This window comes from Polyodon spathula, chromosome 3 (genome assembly GCF_017654505.1).
Source record: "Polyodon spathula isolate WHYD16114869_AA chromosome 3, ASM1765450v1, whole genome shotgun sequence".
Classification (NCBI taxonomy): domain Eukaryota; kingdom Metazoa; phylum Chordata; class Actinopteri; order Acipenseriformes; family Polyodontidae; genus Polyodon; species Polyodon spathula.
This window is the reverse complement of record NC_054536.1, coordinates 44,100,206-44,112,620: the sequence shown is the minus strand read 5'-3', so window position 1 is coordinate 44,112,620 and position 12,415 is coordinate 44,100,206. Positions and strand designations below refer to the sequence as shown.

At 37.9% G+C, this 12,415-nt stretch overlaps 1 protein-coding gene across 2 annotated transcripts in view; it reads left to right on the top strand.

The window, feature by feature from the left end:
• The first annotated feature begins 448 nt into the window (after window positions 1-448).
• LOC121313118 (epidermal growth factor receptor-like) overlaps window positions 449-12,415 on the top strand; it is a 151,451-nt gene continuing 139,484 nt past the window's right edge. The window contains exon 1 of one of the 2 annotated variants that reach the window (XM_041245300.1): window positions 449-990. In XM_041245300.1, coding sequence (XP_041101234.1) covers window positions 891-990 — 100 coding nt within the window. In that variant the 5' untranslated portion in view covers window positions 449-890. The remainder of the gene's footprint in view (window positions 991-12,415) is intronic. The other variant, XM_041245301.1, reaches the window with a different exon arrangement.

Below are 12,415 nucleotides of genomic sequence, written 5' to 3'. Positions count from 1 at the left end.
TCTCATTCCAGGTGCCTGTTGCTTACATACTGTAAATAGTTGTTGTTCCTATGGCCTTAAAACTTTAAATTCATTGCTACAGTTGCTCCTCCTGAAACAATTGAAATTAGTTTTTTTTTTTAACTATATATTTAATTACTGACGGATAAGTTGTTTTTTTTTAGCCCCATTTATTTAGCGTTCTCTTTAGATTTCAGTTTCAACGTTTTATGCGAATACAATTCTGCTTCTAGATAAATGATTAATACGCACTTTAAAACAACGTTTGTTTTGGCAATACCAACGTTTGACATTCTGGACTTCAGTCTTTACTAAGTAAAATGCAGTACTAATACCGTACTGTTTAGAAATCAGTAACGTCAGGTACTTCACTGACTCTATGTAGGATAAGTAGGTCTGCATAATGAAGGAACTGAACCAAGACACTGCATTATTTAAACTGCAGTAAAGATGCGGTGTATTTTCAACTTATTTTTTTAGTTAATAAAATCAGGTTCATTCATGGTATTGTATAGATTAGTTAGAAGAGTGCTACTTTCTTTTATGTACCATACGAAAGTGGTACATGTTCGTTATGACAGAATCAGTCACAGACTCCGACATTAAACTACCTGCTTGTACATTACCAACACAGCACTGTAATCCTTCCTCCCTGTTGTGACGTCAGACAGGGGGCATACTGAAGTCCTCAACATTCAGAGCGAGTTCCCAGTAAATTACTCTGGAGAGGGTGGAACTGTCAAAGTTACACTCATAGAGGAGAAAAATAACCGCAGTTCTGTCAAAAAACATTTTCTATTTGCCTGGCAGCGAGATTAAGAAGTCTCCTTTACCACTGCAACTTTGGCAGCCCAAACATGGATAAAAACTGCGCTTCTGCAGAATAGAGAATGAAGAACACAAGAAACAGCGCAGCAATGCAATTTAAAACTGGGCTCCTCCTGGCTACGCTGTTCGCTCTCGGCTGCAGTGGCTTACAAGACAAGAAAGGTAGGAGCTTAAAAACAAGTTAAAAGTTTATATATATATATATATATATATATAGATATATATATATATATATATATATATATATATATATATATATATATATATATATATATATATATATATATTAGTTATAATATAGCCATATATATAATATATATATATATATATATATATATATATATATTAGCTAAATATTATTTTAGCCCCGGGGCCTGCTGCTGTACGTTTTAAACCCAAAATGAGTAAGAAAAGACAAAGTTCATAGCGTTGGTAACATTTAAAATGTTCGCTGTCGGCAGCAAAATGTACTGGTATTGCGTCCAAGAACGGCATGGAAAAAGTACATCCCAGGATTATTTTCTTCCTGGTTGAGTAAAGCAGTTAAAGTGTTTGAGGCAGCAGTACATTGCACGGCTCTGATTGTGAGTGTTTATTACCTGTATTTTAATCGTTAACTTAGGAGTTTCACTTTATACAAATTGTTTACAACATGAAAGACTTAAGTGGATATTATTATTATTATTATTATTATTATTATTATTATTATTATTATTATTATTATTGAGTGCAATGAGATTGATTGCAGTGACGGTACCTATATTGATGTACAACTCTAAAGCTGTACTTGAAATAAAATAAATTAATAAATAATTGGTTAATTTCATGCTCTGCCAAAATTGATAAATGTTAAATTCTCAGTGTTCAAGACTCTGCATAACTTATTAGTTGCATTGCCCTAAGTAAACCTTTTTTTTTTTTTTTTTTTTTTTTTAAACGAGAGATTGCAGGTGCAATGACATTTGACTGAATTGTCCTTTAAAATGCAAGGTTGTGGAACAGCAGTATTTTTGACAGCTTTACCGTCAGCAAACAAAGCGGTCAAATACAACTTTTAAGCCATGCACACTATAGCGTCTACACTATGCAGGGTTTAATCGGTACTCGGGAACTATAAATACCACCTCATGGGGTAGTCTCGAGCCCGGTTCTAAATTAGGTCGCATCAGGTACAGCGATTTGAAAGAAGTATGGACGCTGTAATACCAAACTACATTTTATGTGTGACCTCCAATATCCCAAAATTCTTTCTGATATGTTTTGGCGCCAGAGAGTTTGATACTCCACATTTGTTGTTAAACACCAGAGTTATTGCTACTCTCATTTCCACTTTGATTGTGATGCAAAGGCAAGGGCGCTGAAACTAGGGGTGCAGGGGGTTCAGCGCCACCGCATTGGCTCTGCATGGCTTCCATCATATACAGTTTTACAGTTTATACGTTACAGTTTTATTCAATGGCTTTCAGCACCCCCACTTTAAAAATTGTTCCAGTGCCGCTGTACAAAGGTGTGTGCGCTGGCGACTAATGCTGTCTGACAGCTGTGCACAGTGTATAAAATGTGTGCCTGGTCATACCGATGTTGCTGACCCAGTCGTTATCAACCCAGGTGCAAAGGACAGTCGTTTCCCACCACTCACTTGTTCTAGCTCTTTGGGACTAATTGTGATGAAAGCCCAAAGAAGCATAGTTTGTAGAATAAAACTCATATTTATGGCATGTTGACAGAGACTATGCAAAGCTTGCCTATGGCGAGACTGTTGCTGCCTTCTCCATTGCCCATACCTAGTGGTTTTAAGAAATAAACCCATAATGTTCATGCTAAGCAGGACTATGTCTTCCGTGGACGTGGACTCCATATCTGCAAGGTTGTAAACAGGCAGTTCATGGTGGGAGACTATCGTATTGTGGGACCTGTAACCAAACTATTTTAATAGTGTTTGTATGCATTAAACCCGACTAAACATGAAACGGTACTTTAGTGTGGACGTTTTGAGGTGGATTAATTAAAACTTTTTTCTCAAGTGGTTCTGGAGAGGTTATGTAGTGTGGACAGGGCCTTAGTCTGTCACTAAACACATGGATACTATTGCATTATATTGTAAATGCTCGGTATATCTTATGCATTTTATAGTACTGATTGTGTTTAGCATTTGCAGACAAAAAATGAAATTTCCCGCATGTTCAAAGGGTACGGAATGTATATTTATTCAATTATCACAACTGATAGGGCTGCGTTTTTAGCTCAGCTCTTACAATGTATCCGATGTGTAGTCTGTAAAAGCTGAGTAGCAGATATTGGAAAACATGATTTAAAATGTGTAAAGCATTTTGTTTAAATTGTTAATGTCTAGAAAGCACTTTTAAAACAATTTACAAATCAGATGTTACATTTTGTTCAAAAACACCTTTCACATCCATAGTAAAATTGTTTGATAACTTTAAAGGTAATACACCAGGATGGGTGTTGACTAAGTAAATACAAGTGGGAAATACTCATTTGTGGATACATTTGCACAATCCTATAGTTAACCTAGAGTGAGGTAGGCTGGAGCATTACAACTTCCTCTACAAGCTGATATCTGAACTACTGTTCAGCTTCTTCACAAAAATCACTTTTATGTTACACAATGTTTTTAACTGTATTACAGGATATATCCTGTCACTTCACAAATGTTTCCCCCTGACTTTTTGGAGGGAAAATCAATATTTTAATATTCACAAGAATTATAACAATAATTTATGTTTAGGTTGGTATCCTTAGTTTAAGGTATCATTTTATTTATTTAGAGAATACATCTGACTATACAAGGACACCTTGACTAAGCAGCTGCCTGCCTTCTGTGAAGGCGCTAGCCAAAATGTGTGTCTGCTTGACTTAGTTTCTTATACATTTACCTTAGAATTCTGATTGAGCATTTTAAAGTTATGGAGGCTGCAGATTATAATTGTGAAGTGCAGTTTGGAAGCTGTTTTTTTGTCCATCCGATTGTCTTTCTGTCACCGCCACTGTTTTGTATTGTACTGCATATGCAGTGTGTAGAAAACCACTTGTCCAATTGTGATAAAAGCCTTCTAAGCCTTTTTTCTTTACCATAAATGATCATTAATTTCATAGTATGGATGTGATGTTACATTTTACACTTTTTAAAAACGTATTTCAAGAGATCCATGTGCCCAATTATAATGTAATTTGCTAAGGACCACATTTTACTCAAATTTTTCATGTGTAGGGAAATTCAAAATGTCATGCATCACTCGTAATATGTTCAGTTGTAGTATATGTAAATCGTAGTATGTGCAAAGTGCATAATATTAAGATGTTTGCAACTGCTCTGTTTTCTGGAGCGTGACCCAAACTGCAGTCTGTAAAAAACGTGTAATCAATTTATTAAACACATTGGTCCAAGGTGTTACCTGGGGAAATATACATTTTTATGTTTTTTTTTTTTTTTTTTATGTTCAGCTGGGGTAATGTTCACTTGCTACCGGGCTGGACAGATGGAGTCTGCAATGCCACAGGAGAACAACCTTTGGTTCTCCCTGTGCATCTAACTCAGGGTGGGATAGAGTCTGGCATTCCAGCTTGTCTTGCCTTCAGATACAATAAGCCTGCCTGTCCTGTATGCTCAGTGAGCCTTGTTAAATGGTGGAACCTGCCCATTTCAATAGGGGACAGAAACGACTGTTAAGGGTTTCCTCAACATACTGGCATCTTGCTTCCATACACTGTAGCTGTCTTGTCTCAGCAGTGTTTGAGGTGGAAAGTCATTGAGGTCTGTCACCTTACCTTCTAGGGCTTTATCAATGGAATCCTAAAACAGACGGCTTGGCAGATAAACACTATACATTAAATATTTGGAAAATCTCACAGCTACAAACTGTTAATATACATCCATTGTGAACACTCACAGATATGTTTCTTGTCAGAGTGACTTGGAGGACACAGTATTATGTATGTTGGGGTGTTGTTTCTTGAAATGAACTAAATATTCAAAATCTATTACCTCCAGATACAATATTAATTCCTGTACTCCATAACATTATATTTTGAAACAGGCACCACCCAAATTGCAATGTTGAAATGTTGTGTAAATATAAGAATGTGTTTTACAAGACCTGTCCAATAAAATAAAACCCTGTTGTAGATGTTGTGTATAATCTGTGTAATCACAGGAAGAGGAAAGTATTAATTAGCAAATGCAAAGGGGACTGTGTACTTTATGGCAGCACTTGTCATCATAGATGTCTAAAACCGTGCCAAGACAGTCTTGTAAACAGCAGCTTTCTAGAAGAACAAATACAAGGCAATTGGATAAATAGTTTAGCTTTAAGAAAAAAACAGATACCCATCTGTGTCCCAGTGTAGAGTAAACTGAACAATATAAAAAGTGAGATCATAACACATTGAAATGAAAGAAAGAATGTAGTTAAAATGATGTTCCCAAACAAGGCAAATCCTAAGCTCTCCTAAGGGGCATTCACATCGGACGTGACTTGGCACAACAACAAAAAAAAAAAAAGCTATTGTTTTCAATCAAGGCATTCACACCAAAGGGGGTGCAAAGGGGTGGCCAGAGGCGGCACGCGAGGTGACGCGCAAGAGAACATTTTCAAACAATTTTCAAACAATACATGTAACCACAGCTGCTATACAGCATGCAACACGTACCCTATTTGCTTTGTTTGGGAACATCATTTTAACCACATTCTTTCATTTCAATGTGTTATGATCTCACTTTTCATATTGTTCAGTTTACATTATGCTAGTACAGGGGCACAGATGTTTATTTATTTTTTTCTTAAAGCTAAATATTAAATTTTAATTGTAAAAGTAAAGTACAAGCACTGTGTTTTTGTAGGTAAAGAGGTCTGCAGTTAAGGGTTTCAGTTGGATCTTTTTAAGTTAACCAGTTAGTTTCCAAGGGGTGTAAGTGTCCTTTCCACATTATATTATTCACTGACTGACTGATGCAGGACTCGACAGCAAGTTTTGGTTTCGTCTTGCACAGTGATGAAATATGTCAAATGCTTCACAAACAGGGATAATAATTATTGCTTGCCTGGCAGTTCAAGGTTGTTAATGCACTGGTGTTCTTGTTTACTTCACCTCTTAACCTGATCAGTCAGACTTGGTTGATTAGGGTCAAACCAATTTGACTTTAAATTTTGTTGATTGGTTCAATGTCAAATTCTGACATTTGACATCTTTTTTTATTGTCAAGTTAAGATTGAAACATATGTGACAAATGGGCTTTAACAATCTAAATAGTAGTTGCAAGCCTCCTCTATATTAAGAATCTCTTTAAGGAGAGCTTTTCTTTCTGTCTGCTGCTGTTGCACTTTTAACTGCAAATACCTCAATCTAATACCACCCTTCAATTTGATTCGGGATGGCTGGAAAGTGGTGGTCATGTAACCCTTTTGAGGCAGTAATTTTACAAAGCTGCTGGTGCTGTACTGTCAGAGTTTATATCTCCTCTTAGACCATCTGTGATATGGTCTACTGCTTTCTGTATGTGTTTGTGATTATGATACTGACCTTGACTTAATTATTCATTATTTGGTTACATGACTTTAGTCTGGGCTGTACAGAACACTTTGAGTTGTTATATTAATAATTACACACATATCAGTTTTGATCATAAATATTTCTAGAGCTTATAGTATTTAACAATGTTGTTGTTGAGGTGGGCCAGCCTTGCAATAATTTACTAATTACATCCTTGGATTGCAACTTGCCACACCATTGGCTAGACAGTGTTGCCCTTTGACTGCAAAGGTTGAACAAATGAAACAAAAATGTAAAGTAACAGTCAGTTTGTCATATTGTAGGGTCACAGATGAGGCCCACTGATCTGATGGCCTCATCATTTGTTTATTTGTGTATTGAAAGTCACTCCTGATGAGTGTTGTGCTCAACAGGGAGCGACGAACCTGACTGGATAAAAAATCTCTGTCTTATGCTACTCTCAGTGCTGGACAGTAGGCTCCACATTCATGTAATGCTTTAAAACTAACTTTAATAGCTAGTTAAGAATTTTAAGCACTAAACATGTACTTTTATGAGTGCTTGTAATCATGGTCTTGTAATATCTAATCAGCTGTAAACTGATCAGGCAGTTTTATCAATTCTCTAGATACAAGTACAGAAAGAAGTTCCATGGATTCTGGAAAGCTTAGAAACAGCAGAGATAATTAATTAGTATTTAGCAGAGATTTGTGGCAATACCAGTATATATTGTATGTACAGTACTGGCTATGCACCATGTACATTGTTACAGATTTCCTCATTTTCTCTCTGGTGTTAAAAAAGTAAAATTGTATTATGTCTGGCTACACTTTTAGTTTGCACCATAAAATGCATTATAAAAGTGAAAAAATTTTATGATCTTACAATAAATCACATTGAGATTGCATAAATCTTGTTAGTCTTACTATTTAAACCTAAATAAAAAAGAAATGCATCTCAAGTCTTAGAAGTAAATTATATCATCTTATATTTTTTATAAACAGCTTATGAAACATCTCTTATTTAGCCAACCGGGCTGACACAGTTGCAGTGTGATGGCAAAAATAACTGAAATACAAAATGATAATCCAGATTTAAGTATGACCATTTTTTGCCAGTGATGAGTAAATTCAAATTCCTTGAACTAGGCTGGAAGACTTAGTACTAATTAGGGCCCAAAGGCCTATGCAAATAATACAAAGATGCATAGTTGATCCTCAAATTGCTCTTTTAGTAGAAGACCTGATCTACATTATTGGTAATTAGATGTCTAGCAACAAGAAGGTCGTCAGTGTTTGTCAGTCAAAAAACACATGAATATTTCAGGAACGGTAAACAAACCCTGCAGAAAAATTAGCCAGGTCTCGCAGGCTTGGTGCTTTTCAAAGTGGGAAATACCTGTGGATAAAGAATACGTAGCAATGTATCACTGCATAGACCAGCATGCTCATATATAGTGCACAGTGCCTAGAAAGAAATACATGTTTAAACCTAACCCGGAACAAGCAGAGCATAAACAGATCATCCCTTTGCAAATGATAAAAGTTCAGAGCTCTGTGAGGCTGTGTGAATTTCATGAGGGTCATTGGATTCACTGACAAGCTATGTCCTGAAGAAGCAAAGCTAAACTGTACTAAAATATTCTTTAATGTTTTTGCTCATAACTAGGGGTCAACCCAAATTTAGGTATTTTTCACAGGTAGGTTGCGGAATAAAATTAGGATTTCGCTGACATTTCGCGGACCTGTTTAAACATTAAATCAACCTAAGTAGACCTAAGTAGAACACTATAATGGCTAAAAACAGTGTTACTTGCTTCCTTACTAAAAACAGGGTGCTGTCATTTGTTAAAGGCAAGCATACACCATTCCCCTGCAGTTGACTTGCCCATACATTGAGACTACATGTTCTGCATCCACTGAATTGGTTGGAAATTAAGACAAGGCTTTGCCAAGTTAAACCGATGTGGAAATCGATTAGAAACAGCCCCAAAACTCATTTACCCAAGGGCATCATCAAATCTGCTCATTTTCTACCGGAGCATGCTGGGGGCCTGGAGCCTGCTGGCCAGAGAAGGACTTCCTCATCCTGCACTGGCTTCTAGAGATGCCCATTGTGTACAACTCAAGCCTGGATTCTGAGGTCGCCAGCCTCCCTGCTTACACTCAGCTGCTGGTAAGAATAGGAGTCACACAGCTGTGCCACCTGCTGGACCTGCAACAGTGCTGATGGAGGAGTCCGGAGAGCCTGGCTGTGGTGCTGGGGCTGCGCTCGCTGCGCTGTGTAGACAAGTTCCTGCATCAGATCCTTCTGCTTTACCTCCGGAGGGGCTGCTGCTCCTGAAGGTTTTTTTTTGAGGATCCTCAGATCCCACATCCATAGCCCCCAGTTCCAAGACTGCTTCTGGCCCCTGCAGTGAGCCAAGAAGCCAGCACCCCGGGACCCCTGCTGAGCATAAATGGACTAAAAGAGCTCCCTCTGGACATTGTCAAGAGTAAGACCCTGTATAGACTGTAAACAAAATACCTGTATATATCTACAAGAATTGGATCTGGGTGTCAATGTGAACCTGTAGGCTGCATTTCAGGATCAGATTTTGTTAAATTGTTAATTTAGTTTAATTTTAAATAATGCTGTCAGATGTCTGAAAGTTTTTTACAAAAGAACAAAATGGAAAGGTAAAATGCCATATTTGTGGAGTTTTAATGAGCTTCTGTGGCAATACCACCAACCTGCGGGATCATTTAGTAAGACAGCACCCAACAAAACACGACAGTAAAAAACTAAAGAAAGCAACACCTTCAGTGACAGCTTATTTAGGAAAGAAAGTTGATCCAAAAAACATCAGAGCAAAAGAAATAACAGGCCTGATAGTTAATGTTGTTACACTAAATATCAGACCTATTTGTACAGTAGAGGGAGCTGTGTTTAAAAATCTGATTGCGAATCTTGCTCACGGCTATGAAATGCCTTGTCGAAAGTCAATATCCAAATTCATTACTGACGAATGTGCAAAGGAAAAGCTTTGACAAGATTTAAGTCAGGAGTGTAATTCAATGTCCATCACTACCGATGTATGGACAAGCATGGCACAAGAAGCGTTTTTAACACTCACCTGCCATTACATTAGCAAAACTGGGAACTCGAGTCAAAAGTATTAGCAACACGAAAATTACATGAGAGACACACAGCTGTGAACTTAGCAGAAGCGATCAATCAGAGAAACACAGAGTTTGAAGCGGCTACAAAAGTAATAGCTTGTGTTCATGACAACACGACCAATGTTTGCAGAGCAATGTGTTTGCTTTCTGCAAGCGAACGGGCTGTGTTACTTTTTGGTAGTGTGGCAAGTGGGAGCTGTGCAGGGCACAATATGAATCTCTGCATTCAAAAAAAGCTTGGAGGATGTACGACAGGTCTATGCGTTAGTGGCAGCAGCAAGGAAACTGGTTAAAAAGAGTGAGATGGCAACAAGTGCTTTAAATAGGAAACAAACGAAAATGCTGAACACAAAAAAAGCACCTCTCAAGTTAATACGGAACATGCAAACAAGGTGGAATATGGTTTATTATATGGTTGAACGCCTTCTTGAATTAAAATGTCCAGTTATTGCTGTTTTGTCAAACCCAGATTTTACCAAAAAGTCTGACGCAGCTACTTAAAATCTCACGACTGAGCAGTGGAAGCTGAGATACTACCTCACAGCCATTCGAACTGGCTACAGTCCACTTGAGTGCAGAGAAAAACATTACGGCTAGTTCTTTGTACCCACTTGCAACAGGGATAAAACACAGACTGTCTGAAGTTCCTGATGAAGAGGAGACACCGTCTTCTTCAAATTCAACTGATTTTCTAATTCCAGTTACATAGAGTTTGAGAGATAAGCTAGTGCATAATTTGTTTCAGTGATTTTGTTTACGTCAGCTGAATGACCCAAGTAATGAGGTTGTGCCACTGCTTTTTGTGCCATTTCTTGACCCCACGATTTTGCCATCTGAAGCACTGTCTTCCAAACTAGTGAGGCTGGTGGAGGACAACCTCAAAAATGATGGAAATCGTGCCTGTACAAGTGAGTGCAGCATAGAGGACTACTACCTGTTAAAAAGAAAACGAAGACCGAACAAACAATGGAATTGTTACTTCGTGGATGGCAAAAAACACACACTACTTCCAAGAGAACCTTAATCCAACAAGAGATGACGATTTATGCTTCTGAAACTCCATTAAACATCAGCGAAGATCCCCTGATTTGGTGAAAAAATAACCAGACACGCTTTCCCAGCCTAGCAACCTTGGCAAAGGGCATGTTAAGTATCCCTGCAACATCAGTCCCGAGCGAGCATGTGTTCAGTTCAGTTCTAGGTTACTCCTGGGAACCAAAGTCTTGATTATAAACCCAAACAGTGTCAGTTTAGCACTAATCTGTAATATATTGTTTGAAATCATTCTTGCTAAACTTTAGAGAAAAAGAACCAAAAAAGGTGGTTGTTTAAATTATTCGAATATGTCCCTCCTTGGGGTTGTACTTATTTCTACTAAAGAAATAGTCCCATTTTGTATGTAAACGGTGTTTTTTAGGTTATTACTTAATTGAAGTAAATGGGAAAACACCTTGTTGTTAACAGTACTGATTCTGTGGCTAAACTATGTTGATTATTTTTTCCATGGTGGAAATAATTTGCATATATCCTGCCGAGATTGCTGCTTTGGGCTTGTCTCATGCCTTGATGCCTTCCATGTATTGCATGCAGGGATTTACTTAATAACATCACCAGATTTCAGGGGTTTGGTTTAGACTCATTGATCCATACATGACAGCTTAATCAGGGACGGAGCTAGCTTTTCATGCCAGGGTGGGCGATTCTTACTCTAGGGGCCCATTCTTAATATCTTACAATGTAAAAAATAAATATATGTAAAATAAACTGAAAAATTCCCAGATTTTTATTTTTTTTTTAAGATAAAAACGGAAAACGCAGAACACTAATTTTACCATAAAGTCGTCACGTTGGCGACCAAACATTTGCAGGGCATACAACAGAACTTTGGTTCTGTAATAAAGGTTTTCTGCTTCACTCAGAATCTGCATCACCCTGTTGATCTTGCAAAGCCAACAGTTAATGGAACAGGGCCCCTTTTCTTGTTTCTATAGTAACACGCACAAGCCAGGTTAGGGTACAACAGTGGAAATTATCATTCATTCTGCATTGCCTGCAGTTTAGAAGAGATGGTTATTGCCAATTAAGAAACGAAAAAAACTTTAAAACCAAGTAGATTCTACTCACCCCAACATCAGCAAGGGACGAAAAGGCATGTTGAGATGTCTGTGCTGCCTTACGGCACAGACGGTTTAAAATAACGACACACCTTTTAAAAATTCTCAGTGTCGCAGAAGTGCAAAACATTTTCTCAAAATATCCCTTACTTTGCCCTAAATAAAATTTCAAAGAAACTGAAGCAACTCTACAAAAAATCTACATCTGGTCAACTCCATGAAAATGAGAATGTAACCTGAGAGGGAGGAGGAGCTAACAGAGTGTTAGCATTTTAGCCTGTGGCCAAATGGCCACCAGCTTACAAAGTGATTTGTACCACCATGGGTAGGATGATCCTAGGCAGTACAGTACAGTATGTGTTATTTAAGCCCTCTCAACCAGAAATGATGTTAAATCTAAACTTGGCAAGCCAGTAAAATGATTTTAAAGGAAACACTGATCTCTGTGAATGTGTTTATGTTCCTGTCATTTAAACTCCAGTTGAATAATAAATGACATTGAAGTTATGTGTATGTGACAGAGACAGAATGATTCTTGGTGATAAATCTCCATCCCGACCTTTGAAGACACAGTGTAAAGGGAACCGAGTGCCCTGGACTGGTCGGCCTGACAATTTATTCCCAGGGTTAGGTGGAAGTCGGCCATCTAGAAAGGGGGCACAGCTGCGGTACATTAAGTCATCACCCCAGAGGGAAAGCGATGTGGCAACCGCGGACTGGAGGAGAAACGGCTGCAGTCGCTAACCAGGGGGGGTGTGACTGAAGGTACAAATAATGGCTAGGTGATCTGTTCCTTTCTTT